This window comes from Gopherus evgoodei, chromosome 22 (assembly GCF_007399415.2).
Source record: "Gopherus evgoodei ecotype Sinaloan lineage chromosome 22, rGopEvg1_v1.p, whole genome shotgun sequence".
NCBI lineage: Eukaryota > Metazoa > Chordata > Testudines > Testudinidae > Gopherus > Gopherus evgoodei.
This window is the reverse complement of record NC_044343.1, coordinates 5,447,648-5,467,967: the sequence shown is the minus strand read 5'-3', so window position 1 is coordinate 5,467,967 and position 20,320 is coordinate 5,447,648. Positions and strand designations below refer to the sequence as shown.

General features: G+C 58.0%; 1 protein-coding gene across 4 annotated transcripts in view; it reads right to left on the bottom strand.

The window, feature by feature from the left end:
* Positions 1-674: 674 nt before the first annotated feature.
* PLPPR3 (phospholipid phosphatase related 3) overlaps positions 675-20,320 on the bottom strand; it is a 34,960-nt gene continuing 15,314 nt past the window's right edge. Inside the window, exons 4-11 of one of the 4 annotated variants that reach the window (XM_030540772.1) lie at positions 18,539-18,667; positions 8,118-8,237; positions 6,563-6,748; positions 5,683-5,812; positions 4,916-5,111; positions 4,638-4,695; positions 3,853-4,026; positions 675-3,628 (exon numbers count right to left, since the gene is read on the bottom strand). In XM_030540772.1, coding sequence (XP_030396632.1) covers positions 2,327-3,628; positions 3,853-4,026; positions 4,638-4,695; positions 4,916-5,111; positions 5,683-5,812; positions 6,563-6,748; positions 8,118-8,192 — 2,121 coding nt within the window. In that variant the 5' untranslated portion in view covers positions 8,193-8,237; positions 18,539-18,667 and the 3' untranslated portion in view covers positions 675-2,326. Of the gene's footprint in view, positions 3,629-3,852; positions 4,027-4,637; positions 4,696-4,915; positions 5,112-5,682; positions 5,813-6,562; positions 6,749-8,117; positions 8,238-9,784; positions 9,846-11,549; positions 11,674-18,538; positions 18,668-20,320 lie in introns of those variants that run through there. The other 3 variants (XM_030540775.1, XM_030540773.1, XM_030540774.1) reach the window with 3 other exon arrangements.

The window sequence follows — 20,320 nt, the reverse complement described above, 5'->3', positions numbered from 1 at the left end:
GAGGCAACGTGGTTTTAACAAGGTTTCCAGTCACTTATCTGCCACACAACAGACTCTGCCTTCCCCCCGCAACCAGGCTGACGTGGAGAGAGACACAGGTTCATTCATTTATTTCCTTACAAACACAGCAGGTTCAGCCATCGCCTGACAGATGCATTTACAGTTTGGGGACTGGCTTAGTGTCGAGGTGTTCCCGCCTTCTGGATCCCCGGAGCGGCTCTGCTTCCTTCCAGCGTTCCCACCCTTGCAGAGCGGGGTAAGGAATGGCACAGGTTACATCTCTGCGTCAGTTTCCTACCATGACACCTGTAACTCCCTGCCCCAAGCTCCAGCAGCCACAAAGCTCCCTCAAAGGTGGGGGACGCGCCCTGTCTCGCCCGCTGCCAGGGGACCAGGCAGGGCTCCATCCTCACTGCTCTCCCAAGAAGTTCCCTCGCCAGCCAGAAACGTGGCTGCCCCTGAGAAATGGAAGAGCACTGAAGGATCAGAGAAGCCCTTCTAATTGCACCGGTCGCATTGGGCAATGTAAGGAATCGAGGCCTGTTATTCCACTGTGTAATTCCCCTCCCCCATCCCCCTAGCGGTAGCTCCCCGCACCCTCCTCTCCCAGCTAGGACCCCCCATCTCTCTGGAGAGTGTATTTCCCCCTTATGCAACCCCCCCACCCCCATACGCATGCCTCCCATTCACCCACCTGCCTTTCAGCTCACAGCCCTCCCCCTCCCACTGCTCCTGACCAGCGAGCTGCTGTGGCTACAGAGACAGATGCCCGAAGGCTAAGCAAAGGCCATGGGGTCTCACACAGCTGCCTGCTAGAGCAGGGGGGCAGACATCCATTTCCTGTACCTCCGCTGTCCCCCATCCCATCGCCGTGGGCCACATAGGGGCCATGCTGCAAAGCCCACTAAGTCAGATGTCGCTAGGCTGGTGCTCAGACCCCCGGCAAGTAAGGGGCCGCCAGCTTGGCTGTGGATGGGGCAGGGGAACCAGGGGAACTGGGGGTCACTTTTCATGGGGGGCGAACGACAACGACAAAAGCATCACAAAGACGTCCTCAAACTTTCCCGCGCTATTTAAAAAATAAATAAATAAAAATCCCACCAGCTCAGATCACAAGGCTGGTGCGAAAGCTCCCTTCCCTCCCCCGGTCACTGTCTCGCTATAGGGATGGCGAGACGAGAGAGAAAATTAAATTGGTGCTATCGGGTTTCCCCCCTCCCAAGCCTGGGCGCTCTTCCAAAGCCTTCATCCCGCCTGGGATGCCCGTGCCCTGTACCACGTTGTGCCAGGAGGGGGTGGTAAAGCGGCAGCAGGACTGAACAGCCTGGAAGCCACAACAAAGCACAGAGGGTTATTTATCAATGTGTCCTCAGCTGATGGGCGGCTAAGGCAAGTGCCCCCCCACCCCCGGAAAGCTTTGTCCGTCAGCCTCTTCTGACCACCCATAGGGAGTACATGGGGTGAGCTTCAATTGTCCCTAGGCGCCCGTGTGAGACTCAGCACAGAGGGCAAGGAGTGGCCAGGCCAGCACTGACACCTGAACAAGGGGCTCCTGAAAAATCTCCAGGCAGCCAGTGAAAAGCCTTTGAGCCCCAGCTAATGCCCCTTCCCACCGCACACGCCCCACGCGTCAGCCAGGGAGCTATTTCCAGAGTCCGACAGTGTTCGGAATTCAGTCGCTGGCCGGACGGGCCCCCCTGCAAATAAAACAGATGGAGGAGGACATGACACAGGACGCTGTCCAGGTAGCCGCTGGCGACTGGATCAATTGGCTGCCAGCTCCCAGCGAGCGAGGCAAATAAATCGACATGTAAGGCTGGAGACAGTTGCCTCAATTGGTAGCCCAGGACTCCTGGAATCCGCCTTTTCAAAGTCATTCTCTCCCACCCCACCATCGCAACAGTTGAAACTCCAACCCTCCCGGGACCCATCAGCACCTGGTTAACAAATAAATAAACACGGAAAATTCCTCCCCTGGTTGGACATTGGGAGTCCCGCGGAGGGCTCGTTGTTTTAACGCCCCGGAGAAGAACTCTGTGGTCCCTGCGTCTTCTAGTCCACCCCTCCTATCCGGCACTTGCAACATCTTCTCCACATGCTGCTCCGCTTTGAGGCTGCTGTAACTAAATCCCTGGAGACCGCCCCCCACCAAAGATGGATGCTCACACCACCCCGGTCCTGGCCTCGTCCCAAAGCAGCAGCACACGGATCGTGCTGATTGTGTCGTTCAGCAGCGGAGAAACCCACGGAGGCAGGTTCCCCACTCTGGACAGCTGCCCTGGGTCGGGGCAGGTGGGGTGAAAGCTGGGGGGGGCGGGGGAGGGAATTACTCCTTAAATCTCCGGTTGGCTTGGATTTTCTTGTAGTAGTTTTCCGCCTCGTGGTCCGTGTGTCCGTCCTTCTCACTGACTGTCAGGCTGGCAGGCTTCCTCCGCAGGGTGGACTCTCGGCTGGTGGGGCCTAGCACGTTCTCCAGGCCGCCCTCACCTCTCTCCGCCGCCCCGCCCCCTCCCGGCGCCACGTTGATGGTGGCCACGCTGCCGTAACGCGGCTCGTCCTGCTCGATGTCACTAATGGAGGAGCCCGGGGAGACGCCGGCGCTCCTGGTGGGCCGGAAGCCCCGGTAATCCTTGCTCATCTCGTTCAGCTCGTAGGTGTCCTGCCCGTCCGAGCCTTTCTGGGCCATCTTCCACTCCCAGGGCCCGTTGCCGGAGGACAGGTGCACCACGGGGTGGTGCGGGGCGTGGGCGTCGATGGTGACGATGCTGGAGCTGTCCCGCTCTGACGGCGAGCGGTACTGGGAGGAATCGGAGCTGGTGGAGGAGGAGGAGGTCTCCGAGTGCTTGGGGGTGACCGACACCAGGCCCTGCTGCTTGGACATGGCGATGACCTGCATGAGCCGAGGCGGGTTGGCCACTCGCTGGCCCACCCCCTTCTCCGCCATCATCATCCACTTGGCCCGCACGGCCGAGCTGCTGTTGGGGGAGATGTTGGCGGTGCCTTGGCTCTCTTCAGGGATGTGAACCAGCTGGGATGCCCCCGGCCGGGGCTGGATGAGAACCCGGGGCCCCATGGCGGCCCGCTCGGCCGTGCGGGCCTGCACCGTCGGGTAGAGTGAGGGGGGGACGTGCTCCTCTTCATCCGCGCCCACCGAGTCTGAGCCAGCCCTCGCGTGCCCACTGGCCTCCTCGGCCAGCGTCATGCTCCGGCCCTCCAGGGATTTCTGCTTCCACTCGGTGATGAGCTGCTTGGAGCGGGAGGCATCCACGGGGACGTGGATGGTCATGTGGCGCCGGGCGGGGTCGTCCATGGAGGGGGTGTTGACTCGGGGCAGGGTGTTGCTGAAGGTGACCATGTTCTCTTTGCCCATGGGGCTGCGGGGGGCCAGCAGGTCCACGTCCACACTGGCCCGTTTCAGGCTGCCCAGGGAGTTCTTCTCCCGCTGGACCTGGCGGTTCACCCCGTCTAGCCGGGTCTGGGGGTTGAGCTCATCTGTGCTGACGGACTTATTCTGGTGGTACACCGAGTCATGGCCCCGCTGGGTCAGGGCCCGCAGGGCGTCCTTGGCCGGGGGATTGGCCGGGGCCCTCTCGCTTGGTGCTTGGAAGTTGCCCACCGCGTGGTATGCCTGAAGGGGCAAGAAAGGCCAGGGTCGGGGTGAGACCACACAGCAGCCATCCAGTCACAGTTGGGGGCCCGCTGGCTCCCCACTTCTAGGAAGCTTCCGTTGCTCCTAATGCCAGTGACGGAAGCCAGCCCCTGGAGGGAGATGCAAAGGCCCTTCCTCTCCATGGGGGCTCTAAGCTCAGCGCCCTGAGCCGGGCTCCCGCCCCCCCGGGGGCATGAACTCACCAGGTAGGCCGCGATCCCAGAGCCGATGAGGAAGCCCACGTAGACGTCAATAGGGTGGCTGCGGTACTGGGTGATCTGGGTCAGGCCGCAGACGCCGGCGGCGATGGCGAAGGCAAAGACCAGGATGGGTTTCAGGAGCTTGGTGCTGTCTGAGATGATGGAGTTGAAATACATCTGGCCAAAGGAGGGGAGAGCAGGGGCCTGTCAGAGCCACGGACCGAGTGCTAGCCCTGCAAATGCACGGGGCTGGCTGGGCATGAGACCTCCTGTGTTGGTGGGTGACCCTCTCCCTGCATGGACTGCCCAGGCCTTTCTGGTTTGGGGGAGCACCTCGGCTAGTCCCAGGAGGGTGAGGCTTATGTTAGCTGTACGCAGTTTTGCATGTGTGTGTGAGTGAGAGCAAAGCAATCTGTGTGTCTGCACACATGGGTATGTGTTGAGGGGGCATCTGACTGTGTTGGGGGGCACCGTAGTTGTGTTTGCATTTGCATAAGGCAGGGCGCTGTGTGCATGTATCCATGCGTGTGCAGGGGTACACAGGGGGAGGAGCATGGGCTGAGGGGGCACCAAAAGGTGTTTGCATGTGTGTGGAGCAGCACGTGTGTGTTGAGGGGCTGTGTGTGCACAGCGAGGTGGCTTGCCTGGGGAAGGTGCTGTGCAGGGGCATGCATGAGGGACTGAGCTGGAAGCATGAGGCATGCGTGTGCCTGCAGGCACCACATACTTGCTTGCATCAGCCCGCAGTTGCAGGCCTGGGAGATAAGGAGAGAGGCGAGTGAACTCACCGACACGTAGACAGCGGCGAAAGCTGAGAGTGTTGCATGCTGGGATGGGAAGGTCTTCCTGCAAAAGGGAAACAAAGGACAGCTCGAGCAGCCTGGACTAGTGCTGGCAGGGACTTGGCTGCGGCACGGTGGGCGGCCAGATCCCAGCGTGGCACATGCAGCAGGGCCCGGCAGGGGGGCGGGTGAGAAGAGACAGCCTCGGACTCCCTTCCTTTGGGACCGTCAGGGGCAGAGTCCCTCAAGCCGAGCCCTTTGGCCCCGGACTGCATGGGACGTACCTGGCAGAGAGAATCGCATTCTGGTCCTGGCCTGAGCAGATGTCCTGAGTGATGTAAGGATTGGAGTCACAGGAGATCCCCAGCAGGGTGTAGTTGGGCTTGCAGACCGTCAGGAAAAAGGGAGCGTGGTAGCCAGTAGCCAGCTGGATCACGTCGGTCACCAGGGCGGTGGCACAGAGTCCAAACACGTGGACCCCTGGGGGCATCATCAGCGGGTCACGGGTTAGAGCCATGGCCACTGGGAAGTCACAGATGTTCCTCTGCCCCCTCCCACCTGCCTCTCCCCCCAGTTCCTCTGTCCACCTCCCCAAGTCCCCTCCCACCTCCTCACCCCTCCCAGGTTTGTGCCAAAGCCAGGTCTGGAAGTGCCACAGGGCAATGAACATTTTCCATTTCCACAGCACTTGTCCTCCCCAAGTGCCGTGCAGACTAGAACCCCAGTGAAATGCAGCCACCTCTGGGGTGGTGGCCACAGAGCCCACAGCACGAGAGCAGTGGAGCAGGGCCATGATGGGGTCAGAGGCCAAGGGCATCCATGCGGCAGGGGCAACCAGAGAGACACTAATATGGAGGATGAACGTGGGGCTTTGGAGCCTGCAGTGATCTCTGGGCTGCTGCAGGTCACGCTCCAAGCTGCATGTGCTTCCCATGCAGGCTCCTCCGTCGCCGCCCCATCTTCATCCAAGCCCAGGGCAGCTTCAGAAGGAGGATCCCCCCCGGATACAAAGAACTGAAAGGCTCCAGGCCAGGACTGCGGCAAAACCTACCCACAAACCTTACAGTCCTGCGCAGGAAGGAGTTGAAGTTGCAACCGCCGGCGTTGATGCTCCCCTCCGAACCGCTGCGTCCCTTCAGCTTGGACTGCAGGCAGTAGATGATGCCTTCCCCAACCATGATCTGGGGGGAAGAGCAGAACTCAGCGTGGGCCCTGCAGGCTTGTTGACAAGTCAGAGCGAGGCGTATAAATGTAGAGGTTATGGCACAGGGGCAGGTCCTACCCTCTCCCAGCAGTGGGGAGCGGGGCAGGAGTGATGGGGGGAACTCCCAGGAATTCCAGTCCTGACCTCTCCCTACAGGAGGCGCTGTAGGCAGCAGGGGAAGAGCGCTGGCAGTGGGGGGAGCTCCCAGTTACCCCAGGGGGCGCTGTAGGGAGCGGGGCAGAAGCACTGGGGAGTTCCCAGCTACTCAAACCCTACCCTCTCCCAGCAGGGGGCGCTGTAGGGCAGGAGCACTGGTGGGGAGCCCCCAACTACTCCAGTCCCCACACAACACACATCCCCCTCCCGCATACTCTACCATTGTCCTATCGTGCCAGGTGGCTGGTCCACAGGGGCCCCGAAACCTGGCCCAGCTTTGCATTGTCTCTGCAAGAGCCCCAGGTGCCGAGGCTGCTCTGGGCAGGGGGCATCGGGGCAGAGGGGCCTTTGAAGAACGGGCACAAGTTTGGGCTGCCATAGCCTGTGCCTGGGGCTGTACGGGCCCCTGCGGTCTCTGAAGAAGGGAGGTGAAATCAGGGCCGGGCGGAATCTGCCCTCCCCCCTCTCCAAAAGGTCCCTCCAGGCCTCTCCCTTCCCTCACCCCCTTGTCTCAGCCCTCCCGGCCCACGCGGAAAGAGAAGCCCCCCCAGGCTTGGCGCCGGCTACGTACCGAGGCAGCGGGAGCAGCGAAGGCCAGGCTGAGAAGCATCAGCAGAGGAATCATCTCCTCGTTGGTCTCCACATAAGGCATGGACAGGGCCCGGTCATAGCACTGGAAACCCACCTTGGCTGGCTTGAAGAGGTCGGTCAGCTCCAGGAAATACAGCGTCACGATGGAGGAAGCCACGATCGGGAGCTGGGTGAGGGGCAGGAAGGAGGCAAGCAAAGAGGTGAGTCAGGAGCATGGTGCAGTGGGCTCAGTTTCATCCCCCTGCCATGCTACAGACCTGCCTTCAAGGGCCTTAAGGCGCAATCACCCTCTAAGGCAAGTCAGGGGTGTCATTGTAATCACTGCCTTTTACAGATCAGGGAATAGAACCCAGGAGTCCTGACTCCCAGTCACCCCCACGACCACACTCCCCTCCTATAGCTGGGAATAGAACCCAGGAGTCCTGATTCCCAGTCACCCCCACAACCACACTCCCCTTCTATAGCTGGCAATAGAACCCAGGCGCCCTGACTCCCAGACACCCCTGCAACCACACTCCCCTCCTATAGCTGGGAATAGAACCCAGGCGTCCTGACTCCCAGACACCTCTGCTCTAATCACTGGACCGTCTCTTTCCTATGTGTCTGTACAGCACCTGTCACAATCAGGCTCCAGTCTCTAGGGGCTGCAGTAGAAATGTTAAGCAGACCCTCCGCCTCATTCACTCCTCCCCCTAGGCCTAGCGTCTCTGCCCATCCACCAACCCCACTCAAACCTGGCCAGGAGGGGCTTGAGGGGCAGAGCTCGTCAGCCCTTATGTACCGATCCCTCTCCCCCTGCCCACAAGGCCTGTGGTCCATTTTGTGGTAAGCGTCTCCCTGAGAGAGATTTTATTAGAGCGCGAGACAGAGAGAGGAAACCTGCAGCTCTGCCACCCAGGGAGCAGTCATGACATGCAGCCACATGCCTCAATTCTCAGTGACACTCAGGCCACATTGGGCCCCTCTAGCAGAGTCAAAGGGCTTAAGGTGGGTGAAAACAGTTTCCTGAGAATGACCCTGCCAAGGGTCTCCCTGATCAGTGCAGGGCTGGCACAAGGGCTCTTCTTGCACCCAACCCCAAGACAGAAGATTGCTGGGGGTGTGGCCGGGGCACACTGCACTATGGGTATTCTCTGTTTGCTGGGAGTCATGGGAAGCAGAGTGCAAGATAGAGCAGCCACAGGGCTGCTCTAACTCAAACCTCAAGTTGAGCAGACCCATCCACATCTTCAAAGTAAAGGAAGAACAAAGGTAGATTAAAGCCACCTTAACCCTCCTCCATCCAGGCCCCATGCACAGGAAAGGAGTAACTGAGACTCAGCCTCAGAAACGGAATCAGCTCCAGCCGTGTAAATTGAATCATTTCCCATTCATTCCCCCGTCCTCAGCCCCTGCAGGGCTCAGCTGGCTCCTGCGAGAGCATCTCACATGCCGCTGACACTCCGCTCCCGCCTCGCTGCTGGGGCGTGGCACGAAAGGCAGCGCCCGCCCCCTCCCTGCTGTGCTCTGGGTCCCCTTGGAAAGCCTCTACCCACCTCCACAAAGTAGAAGCACGGAAGGAGCGTCATGCTATCCTTGGGGGCTTTGGACTTCTCTTTCGTGGAGATCATGGTGTCGGCTCAGGGGGCCAGCGACGGGGGCTCGCCTGGGTCAGTCTAGACAACGAGACACGCGGCAAGGGTTAGTTTAGCAGCACTCAAGGGGTAGGGGAGTGCTGTCTGGGGGGGAAGATCATCGTTTACCCCAGGACCAACCCAGCACTGGAGCAAGTAGGGCAGGAGCGCTGACTGGGGTGGGGACTCTCGGCAACTCCAGTCCCAGCCTCTCCCAGCAGGAGGCACTGGTGGGAATGGCGCATGAATGCTGGGTGTATGGAAGGATCCAGCCACCTCATACCCAGCCTCACCCGCGTTGCCCCCCTGTCCAGGCTCTTCATTCCCCTTCCCGCTTACCCCTTGTCTCATGCCCATCCTGCCCACCCCACCCAGCCTGTGGCAATAACACCTACTCCCTGCTTTCCTTCCCCCAGGCTAGGAGCTGTCAGTGTGATCCCCCAGCCCAGGGCTGGTCTGCCCAGCAGGGGTAGTTGCGCTCTGTAACAGACTGGAGGCGGGACAGGGGAGGGCAGTCATGTGGCAATCGATGGGTGAGGGAGAAGGACCCCGGCATGGGGCTGACGTGAGATTTAAACGGCTCACTCTGGGGATGCTGGAAAAGGTGGGTGGGGGTGCGAGGGGTAAAAAGCCAGGCAGTAGGCAGGCAGAGTGGGGTGATTGCTAGAGAGAAGGGCAAAACAAGGGCTGCCTTGAATCCCTCATCCTGGCCCGAGGAGGGGGGGGGGCTGGAGGGAAGCCCAGGGCCTGGCTGGGGTCTCAGCAGCAGATCTTTGCAGGGAATCCTGCTCTGCCCATTCTCCTGATCCCTGCAAGACACTGATGCTGCAGCAGGTTGCAGCTTGGCCAGGCTATCCTATTAAAAATGCCAGCGGGGGGTGGGGTGGGGTGGTTGCGGGTGGGGTCTGAGTCCCCTCCCCTTGCTCCCCAACCCTGCCAGAGACCGGCAGGGCAGGGCTGAGGTTCCTACCTGCAGCCTGTGGAAGGGTCCCCACTTGTATTGCAGCCCGTGGGCTATACGCGGGATGGGCGCCCCCTAGCGCCCCCCCGTCGTGCCAGCCCCAGCCCGGGACCCCAAGGAACAAAACGCCCGGGTGCCGCGGCGCGGGATCGCGGCAGGAGCCAGGCTCCGTGGGGAGGGGGGCGGGTCCCCCACGCGGGTGACAGGCTCCGAGAATGGGGCTGCACCTTCCCATCGGAGCCAGCGCGCGGGGGGTGGGGGGGAATTGACCCTGCCAAGCTGCCCCTCCCCGGCCGCTACCCAACCCCCCCCACGCGATCCACGCCCCCAAACTTTCCCCAAGTCCTGCCCGAGGGAAGCGGACCCGGTGCTGGGACCAGTCGGGGGGGGGGGGGTCTGGCCAGGGGGGCGCACCCCGGCTCGGGGGAGGGGGTTGGGGCGGGGGCCAGCCCCACCCGAGCGCCCAGGGGTCTGAGCCGTGGGACCCGCTGGCCTGGGGATGGGGAGGGTCTGTGCCACATCCCCCCACCCCGGGCTGCAGCACAGGGCGGATCCAGCCCTTTGTCCGGCCGCCGGGGCGGGGAAAAGCCCGGAGCCCGCAGGTGCCCGCCCCGCCTCGGCCACTCACCTCGCCGCGCTGCCGGGGCCGGCCCGGGCAAAGGGGGGCGCGGGGCTCGGGGCTGCTCCCGCCTCGGCCGCCGCGATCCCTGCGGGGCTGGAGCCGCTCGGGCGCCCGGGCTGGCGGCGGCTGCTGCGAGCGCGCACAAAGCCGGCGGGGCGGGGGGCGGGCTGAATTGGGGCGGGGGGAGCGAGCGTGTGCGCGCGGCTCGGCTCGGCTCCTGCCCGTTTCCATGGCGAGCCCGGGGCAGCGAAACAAAGGAGCAGGCGGGGGCGCCCAGCAAGAGGAGCGGGGGGGGGTTGCAATCAGCGCCCCCCCATGCAGCTCTGCGGGTGGGGGGCTGGGACCTGCCCCCCCTCCCCGTCCCCAGCACCTGCTTGCAGGGCGGGACCGATCGTGTGCCCCCTTCTTCCTCCCACCCCGTGCATCCCGCAGCTGGAGATCGGGGACTCCGGCAGCCCTCTCCTGGCCAAGGTGACCAGATGTCCCTATCTTATAGGGACAGACCCGATTTTGGGGTCTTTTTCTTATATAGGCTCCTATTACCTCCCCATTGCCTCCCCTCCCCATTTTTCACACTGGCTGTCTGGTCGCCCTACCGGGGGCAGTGGGGGAAGCCATGCGGGGGGCTTTGCGAGCTGCCTGGCACGCGTCAGCCTCCCCTCGCTGAACCCACCCCGGCTGGAAATCCCAGCCCTGCAGAGCTAGATCCAGTCACACCCACAGCTGGTGGTCCTGGGAAGCAGCAAACAGATCTGGCTTCCCAACACACCTCCCCCAGCAGCCAGGACCCACTCCTGGGCCACTGGATCTTGGTCCCTCTGCGGAGCGTGTCAGGGCCCAGGGCCGGCTGGGAGTGTGTGGAGACCCACCACCAAACTCACTTCACATAAGAACTCCTGGGTGGCCCTCAGCGGGGATCAGCCCTTGGCCACGGTTGTGTCTTTTGCACTTTACACAACAAGGATGGTATGGAGAAACCAGACAGGCGGAGCTTTGCCCAGGTCGCCACATTCCCGGGACACCAGCATGCCTGGCCTCGCGGCATGCGCTTCTCAAATATGGAACATGGTGGGCACCACGAGAAGGTTCACAAGCTATTTAAAGGGAGGCTGCACCGTTCCTATACAGTCACTGTCCCCACCTGGGCCGGAGCTGAAGGTTTCAGAGGCCACTGTCCCCAGCTCTCCCATGGAAACCAGAACCGCGGGACAGCACGGGCTCTTCATGACCACAGACACCAGCCAGATTGCCGTTTCCATGTCAAGTCCCAGCTCAGACCCCCACAGAGGAGTCGGCGCCTGGAGTGAGTTTGTCCATTCTCAGCCGCTCCATGTTCGCTTAGCCATCAGCCCATCTCTGCAGCATTTCAGCCCCCCTGCTGTCCCCTCCGCAAAGCCTGGCAGGGCCATGTTGACTGGGTACCGTTGGTCCCCAGACAGGGGCCCTGGAATCTTTTGCACTGGCTGCTATGATGCCACCTTCAAAGCACCTGCTGGTGCAGATGATTGCAGGAAGCTGCTCATGGCACATGACACCTGGAGGTAGCGGTGGCACAAGCAGGGCACCTGGTGGAAGCGGCGCAATGGTGAGCCAAAGCCTGTTCTTGCCCCAACCCACCCACAGCTGCCCCACCAGGGGACCCTCCCCACAGATCAGCAGCACCCAGCAAGGAAAATGCCAGGTCTGGATCCGAGCCCCTCCTCACACCATTCCGGGCTCTGCCCTGGCAGGCCCCAAACTGAAACTCCCTCCTGGCATCTGGCCCTGGTACCTGCCTGACCATCCCAGAGGAGAGCGCTGAATGAGGAGACCCCTTCGCAGGAAGCGCCGCGGCCCTGAGGGAGGGGTGGGAACTTCAGCAGCGTGACCGGCATCACAAAATCCTCTGGCCCGGTTACCTAGCAACACGGAGGCTGCCTGAGCCTGTGTCTGGGGATGCTCGCATCCTAGCTCCCTCGCTGGGCGGGGCAAACTGCAGCTTCCCTAGGGCCTGTTCAGCCTGGCACAGAGACTGTGGGGCAGACACGCCTACATCCCAGCCCCTCTTCCTCATGCGAGCTCAGCAGGGCCTCCACAGCAGGACCAGCCTGGGGGACGGGCAGCTAGGAAGGGACCGAAGTTGAACTCTGGATCCAGATCCAGAACATCATGAAGTTCAGGGGCACCGGGGTTTAAGGCCTGATTCTGACTCTGTTCTCTCTAAAATCTCAGGCCCCATGTTCTGACCTTCCCTTGCCAGGACTGAGCTGTGGAAGAACTAGGTTATGGGATCTCTACCTAGGATCAGCACCCGCCCACGGGGATCTGTGTGCTGGTGCTGAACCCAGCTCTGCCTTCCCAAGACCAAAGGCAGGATTGCTCCCTCTTTTTAGTAACGCTTTGCCCTTCTAGAGAATCTTTCATTCAAGGATCCCAAAGAGCTTTATAAATATTGGTTTTCTAGGCCTTGTGAGCCACGCATGTGGTGGGTTGGTATTATCATCCTTATTTTATAGATGGGGAAACTGAGGCACAGAGCAATGAAGTGATCCACACACAAGGCCACATAGTGAGTCTGTGATGGCACAGAATCCAGGAGTCCTGTTGCCCAGCTTCCTAGTCCAACCAGTTGATCAAAGTCTCCTCCCACAGCTGGGAATAAAACCAAGGTATCATGAATCCCAATCCCCTCTCTAAGTACTGGGGACCGAGACGTGGAAACCCCATAACCCTGAGGTTCGTAAAGTTCCCATCCCAGCATGGAATGGGGAAATCTCAGCTCTGAGACCCTGCCTCGAGGGCAGCCCTGGGTGGGAATGCGGTAATCAGCAGGAACAGCCCAGCATTGGTAGCTGAGGAAAGCTGGTTTGCCCTGGCTAGCAGCTGCCTCCCCTGAGCTCTGGCCTTTCACTGCCAGCAGCTGTGTGTCATTTGAACAGTGCACCCCTCTTGCTTCCCTTGCTGATCTGATGGGCTTCGTTCCTAACTTCCCTCCTTCCACTGCTGCAGGCTCTTTGCCTGTCATGTAAAGAAGCTGCAAATCTCCCTGCTCCCCCTGGTGCAATTACTCTCGCTGTGCTCAGGCTGCTCCTAGCTTCCCGGATTCCCTTCCTTATCTGCCAGCTGTTGCACTGGGGAAGCACTGACAGGCCTGTAGGCATTTATCCAGGCAAAGCATGTCTCAGCTGGAACCCGGGAAAAGGGTCTGAACAAAAGCATCCTGCCAAGTCAGCCTAAGATTCACTTTACCCGGCTCCGCCCGCCCGTGGGTCGATGCTGTTTGAATGCAGCTCAGTTTAGGCCCACGAGTGGGTTTCAGAACCTAGACTCCAACCCGAGCCACCTTGGGTTAGGACCTCATCAGCTGTCTTCATCCCATTTCCATTTAAATCCCAAATCACTGAAATCCCATTAGATTCCTGTTAGAACCCATTTCACTGAAACCTCATTAGCCTTATTGACAGAAACAGCCGTTCTCACAAGCCATGGCTGAACCCAAAACATACAGCCCTCCTCCCAGCTTTGTCTCCACCCCAGAAGAAGGATTCATAAGAACAGCCCTACTGAGTCAGCCCAAAAGTCCATCTAGCCCAGTATCCTGTCTTCCGACAGTGGCCAATGCCAGGTGCGCCAGAGGGAATGAACAGAACAGGTGATCATCAAGTGATCCATCCCGTCACCCATTCCCAGGTTCTGGCAAAAGAGATTCTGGATTCAAAAGGGATCAGGCTTGAGGTGGTGGATTCCCTGCCTCTAGCCCTGTGGAATGTCTCTGAGCCTTTCCAACCCTCCAGCTGCACATCAACTCCTTCGTTATAAGATGTCCTCGGATCAGCCCCCCACATACTGCCAGGAACAGATGGAGACGGAGCTGGCTATGGTTTGGGTATGTTGCCGTTTGAGCTGCAAGTGGATGAGAAAAGGTCACTGCCCTGGAGTTCTATATTTTAGATTAAAATTTTTTTTGTCTCTTTACACCCCAGCATGTCAGCTGTGAGGATACCTCGCTCCCAAAGCTGAGCGTGTCCCATCTGCCGGTGCCCCAGCATGGAGTTAAGGGAGCATTGCCTTGTTCTTCTGCACCTTCCTATTCTAAAGTGCTTTCTGGGCTAGTCACTGGCGCTCCCACAGTGCTGCTTAGAAAGAATAGAGAAAAGTCCCCACTTTTGGGGTGTTTTTCCACAACAAATTTGGTGGTTTTGGAAACAAAAACAAAAACAAACTGGTAAGTATTTTGTTTCTGCCATGCTCCCATGGTGCCTTATGGGAGTTGTAGTTCAGGTGCCTCATGTTCCCAGTCTCCTCTATAGGCCAGTCTCCTCATCCAGACTTCATCCCCTATGATGCAACATGGTCGCCAGTCGTGGAAGCAGTGCATCGTGGGAGATGTTGAGCTGGGCCAGCTTGCTGTGTTTCCAGCTGCTTGTAGTCTCTGCTCTGTAGGTTCTGACTGGATCAGTGACAGACACACAGCATCTCTCTCTCCCTCCAATGCACACACACAGTTTGATACTATGGCTGGAGAAAGGAGACTGTGAGCCCAGCCACGCTGCTCTACTGACGGTCTCCTGCCCTCGTTGGAGGCTGCTCTGCTCCATTGCTCCTGCTGACAGTTGCAGCAGACCAGATGTGTGCCTGATGCCCATGCCCAACCAGCGCTCCGCCTCACTGCCTTGTCCCCGCTTTCCTGAGCAAGGGTGCAGCTGGCAGGAGATGTCTCGCCTTCTGGATGGTGATTCCCTGGGAGATACGGTTCTTCCCCTATGATAGGGCCAAGCAGTGAGAATCCCAACAGTACTACTCCAGAAACACGATGATGACCCCTTCGTCCCATCACCACTGACGGATACTTGGGGATTGGGGGTGGGAGGGAACCAATTGTGTTAAGAGTGCCACAAAAGGAACCAGGAACCTCAGAGGATGCTCCAGTCCCAGTCCAGTGGGGTGAGCTCTGTGGGAAGTAAGACGTGACCCAGCCATTTCTCCACCTGTGCCTGGTTCTCCCTTTGCTGCTGCAGACACCTCCCCGTTAGCCTCGCTGCTGGGGATGCAACTGCAGGTCCCCCGGATATTCCAGGCCCTGAGTGACTAAGGGAGAGAAGAGAATTTGGGCTCCCTGTTTTTCAGTCCTAGGGTCCCCAGTCCTGGGCTCACTCCTGCTTTACACTGCTTGGAATGAAAGGAGATCCAGGCCCTATCATGTGCAGCAACAGCACTCGATCCTCACAGACATCAGCTCTGGGCGTTCCCCTAAGCAGCCCACGAAGGCTCCTCGCTGCCTGCACTCTGGGGGTATAGTTTGCCTCCCTGTCCTGTAACCATGCCCTTCCTGCACGTAAGTGCATCAGGCAATAAGCATGCACACCCATATGCTCTGCACAAATGCTCACATGGCTTGCAAGCAACCTGAATGCAGAGGGGAAAAACAATCCTGGGTGTAACTCCAGAATGTCACCAGAGTTATTCTCAGGCTGAATTTGTCCCACATGCTGGTATTTTGCGTCACACTTTCTCTGTCACATATACACTCTCTCTCTCTCTCTCTCTCTCACTCACACACATACACACAGACAGAGTGTCTCAGGTGTGTCTAAGCGGTGCACAGTGCAAGAAGGGAGCAGGAGATTAAAGTGTGAACCTGACAACAACAGGTGTGAATCTAAACAACCAGAGTAGAAATACCAAAGAATATTCAGGGAGAAAGCCCATGCCAGCAGCTAAAGGTTCTTCTCAGATTTTGTTCAGCATTAGCTGAGGAATGACAGCTCAGTATATTAGTGAGTGGCAGAATTAACCCCAGCTCAGAGACAGGCATCTCTGTACCACATGGGAGTTATTTATGGCATCTGAGGCTTTCCAACAGTTCCTGTGGAGTCCAGGAACTGAATCTCGAGGGGGAAAGACATGAAGCCAGTATCTGAGACCCAGGCATGGGTGAGGGACACCAAATCCAGCCACCCCTAGACAGCTGTAGTGTTTAGTGACGATGCCACCAGGAGAGCTTCTCCTGACAGAATAACTGTTAATAGGGGCAATGGAAATGGGGGGCAGGCAAGCATCCAGCCACGGAAAGTGGGACGTAGAAGGGTAGAATTGGCCGCTGCGACACCCAGGATTAGGCTGGGGAACGGGTAGGAACCGGTGCGGTCAGGCCAGATCCTGGAACAGCTACCCCTGGCAGCTGGCAAGGGAGCCGCAAGCTGCTGGCCTCCCTCGAACCCCACCCCTTCTCCGCCTGGAGACAGCTCCCTGCCCCTCACCATGTCACAGTAGCTCCCTCTGCAGAGCACCCCCCTTGTATCCCTTCGCCCCCCATGCAAAGTGAGCTTCCCCCTCTCTGATTGTTGAGCAACTGTTAAGTGTGAGCAGCTGACTCGAGTGATGCAATAAGAATCTCTGCCAAAGCCAAGCCCGACAAACAGCGGGATGTGACGCGCTCTGTATTCAGAACATTGGTGGGCTGGGCCGTGCTACAGGCTTGCAGGGGGTTGGAGCCTGACCTGGCTCCGTTTGGCTTTTGTGTGTTGTAAAACTAGAATTTAGTTTGTTCCATGGGGGGTGAGTGGGACGGGAGAGGAGTCCTGGGATAGGTTATTGTTATTCTTTGGCTTCCCATACCACCTGTGAGCCCCAGTTGTGAACCACCGCCCTACTGTGCTAGGTGCTGCACAGATCCAGAACTACAGCCGCTGCTAGACAACGTGTGAGCGAGTTCGGTAGGAAAGATCACACTTCTCGTCAAATGTTTCAGACATTTAAGACTTAGTCATGCGGGAGCCAAGTTAAACAAACAGGCAGGACTGGGACTCAGGGGACCTGGTTTTGTTCCTGGTTCTGCCACTCGCTGACCTTGAGCAAGTGACCGCCCTGCTCTGTGCCTCAGTTTCCCCATCTGTAAAATGAGGAAAATGATACTGGCCTCCTTTGTAAAGTACTTTGAGATCAACGGATGAGAAGAGAGAGGATTAATTACTATTATTATTAAGTGCTTTCCCTTGATTCAGCATTGGCATCACAGCCTTCACCCTAGGGAAATCAGCGCAAGACTTGCCCAAATAAACCAGGCAAACCAGAGAGGCTTTCTGTGTGCAGGGAAGGTTTCTAAAGAACATTGCTGTCACCTCCACTTATGTGAGGAACAAACCCGGCACTCCACCCTCAGCTTTGTTTATCAGGGGCTGGGGGGTTGCCATGAGTCATGTTAGCTGAGTTAGTTGCCAGGTCCAGACTTGCAGGATGGGGCTGCAGGTCAGGACGGGTGGCATCGGCAGAGCGGTGCGTGGGGAGCCCAGGGATGGGACAGCAAACAGACAGGCCTAGCTCCTCAAAGCTAAGCCGAGCCACAGTCTCTCACCCCTCGTCTTTTGGCCAGGCTGAGCTGTACACAACCCAAAGGAGGTGGATAAAGGCAGCTTTAAGCCAACTTTGAACTCCCTGATTTGGGGCCTGTCTAATTGCCAGCATATATTAAAACCAGTTCAGAGCTGCTCCAATTCACACTCATAACCTCAAGGGGCTGTTCTGGCAGTGTAGTGATTGCCCCAGCCATGCCCCCTGTCTCCTGGGAACTCCCCCTATGCTGGGGGGGAGCTGCAAGGGAGAATAATGTATGCGGGCTCTGCACCCCAGAAGCACTATCATGGGGAGGGGGGATCCTCAGAGGCCAGATCCCATAGCTTCACAGCTACTTTATACTCCCAGGATCTGGCTCAGAACCTTTACAGGAACAACAGTGCACAGAGCAGGCGTGACCCTGACTTCGCACTGAAACTGACTTCAGCAGATTTCCTCCTGTATTACGCAACCATCAATGAGCAAAGAGCCAGGTTCCCTTGATATTCACCCTCCATCCTTCCTCTTTGAACAGCCCTGTTCTGGGAATTTCTCTGTCACACAGATACACATCAGAGCCTCCTCTGCAGAGTACTTTGAAACCCGTACATGAAAGGGGCTCTAGAAGTGCAAACTAGTAACGGGAGTGTCTTACATCCAAGTGTGAAGCAGGTTTCACTGGTCTGCTCTCAGGTGAGGCCCCCATGAGAATATAGTATTCTATGGTATTGCAACTTTTTTTTATGAAAGGAGTCCCCAAAGTTGCTTTGCCCCAGGCCTCCTGAATCCTCTGGGTGGCCCTGGGTGAGGCCAGGCTGAGACGGTAGCCGACCCAGCTCCAATATTTGGGTTGCAAATACTTCCTGTTCATTTACAAACAACTGTTTCTACTCGATTGTGTTTGAATTAATTTTCTTGTCACTGAAACCTGGTGGTTTCTTTCTCTCCAAGCTCATCTGGGCAAAATCTAAAGCGTGGAGCTGTTGGCCTCTTGCACAGGATACTGGCACAACCCCCGGAATTTCAGAACTGCGTCCGAGTCTCCAGTTGCCCCTCCCCCCGGGATAAAGGGGATGAAAACACAGCAGGGATGTGCGGAATCAATCATAGAATCTCAGGGATGGAAGGGACCTCAGGAGGTATCTTGTCCAACTCCCTGCTCAAAGCAGGACCAATTCCCAACTAAATCATCCCAGCCAGGGCTTTGTCAAGCCTGACCTTAAAAACCTCTAAGGAAGAAGATTCCACCACCTCCCTAGTACTTCCACCACCTCCCTAGGAATGTGTCCCCCTTTGGGGAGTGACTCTGCGCCCCTTCTGAAGCATTAGTCAAACCTGGTTTTTGGGGACCCAAGCCTGGCATGGAAACTGAGGTGTTCGCCCCACCTAGTGGTACAGATGAGAATGGCAGGAGAATACAACTCCCATAGCCCAGCCTCATTTCTTTACCATACTCTCTGCTCCTCTGCACGCTCTCTTCTGTGCTTCAGGTGGATCTCGTGGGCTTGCCACGTACCTTCTTGATACATGCAGGCCCCCAGAAATCATCACGGTCCTGGGCACAGCACAGCAACCGGCCTGGAGAGAGGAGGAGAGAACACTCACCGGGTGAAGAGACATTCGCCACATTGCTTGATGTGCCACTGGAAGGCGCTCCGATACTTCGGTCATGGGCATGGTATGAAAACCTACAGAACAGGCTAGGCCCCCTCCCTTTCCCCTCTGTCTAGAGCAGTGGTTCTCAACCAGGGGTCTGGGGCCTCCTGAGGGCTGTGAGCCGGTTTCAGGGGGGGCTGCCAAGCAGGGCCAGCGTTAGACTCACTAGGGCCCAGGGTAGAAAGCTGAAGCCCAGGGCTCTGAGCCCCACCAGCCAGGGCTGAAGCCAAAGCCTGAGCAACATAGCTTCATGGGGGGCCTTTGGCATGGGGCACCAGGCAGCTGCCCTGCTTGCTACCCCCTAACTCCGGCCCTGGCTTTCGGATGCAGAAAACCAGATGTGGCACAGGTGGGCCGTGGAGTTTTTATAGCCTGTTGGTGCACGGGAAAGGGGGCTCAGGAAGAAAAAGGCTGAGAACCCCTGCTCTGGAGTACTTCCCTGGCCCTCACAACTTCCCGGTGAGGTAGAGCAGAGTTAGTCTCTCTAGGTTTATATTTGGGGAACTGTGGCACAGAATGACTAAGTGACTTGACCAAGGTCACCTAGGAGTCTGAGGACAAAGTGGAGACTTGACCCTGGGTCTCTCCAGTTCCAGACGAGGCCCCCACCCACTGGGGTGGACTGACCAGTGCTGAACCACTTCGCTCTTCTTGGCTGACTTGAGTCATTGTGGTTCCACTTCATCTGAACTCTCTGACCCATGCAGCTGCAGAGGGGCTGCAGTTTGCAACAGCGGAGGCCTTTGGAGCAAAGGAGTGTTGGACCCCGAACTTGGATGAACTGATATTGGAGGCTGCGCCACACCTCTCTGCAGCCTGCATGGCAAACATTGACTCATTCAGCTGATCACACCAGCAGGCAGGGGCTCGGCCTTCCACTCTGTGGCTTAGCGCCTCTGCATTTTCCTCGCAGGATATTTCATTCTTCGTTATCTCTGCCAGACACATCAGATTCCTCTCTGCTGGCCATTCTTCTACAGCGAGACGCGCCAGTACAGCAGGGGTCACTTGCCTTGTGATAAAAAACATCTAGTCCAAGGTCATTTTGGGTGCTGCAGTCCGGCTCCCAAGAAAACTGGAGCTCCATTATAACAACCTCTGATGCCTCTCTGTTGACAGCACCCACTGTCCCTGGGCTAGGATCCTTTAAATTGCTCCATTTGCTTCTAAATCTTTTGCTCCAGGGGCAGTTTTATCTTCAGATGTTAATTTTAGAGCTGAGTACCCCAAGTCATGAGAGTTTGTGTCTCACTCACACACGGGCTCGGCCCTGGGGAATACTGACGGGAGCAACCATGAGGGACACGTAAAGGCCAGGTTTACCAAGGTATTTAAGTGCCTGAAGATGCAGATAGGTGCCTAGTGGGGTTTACAGCAGGGCAGGTGCCTAACTCCCATTGGAAGTTACTAGAGCCCAGATTGTCAAAGGTATTTAGGTGCCTAACTTCCATTGAAATCAATGGGCGCCACGGGCCCAAACACCCGTAAGGATGCGGGCCTAGGCATCTAGCTTCATTTTTGGCTCCTAATCCCCTTTGGGAATCTGGCCCTAAGTCGTGACCTTCTCCAAAACAC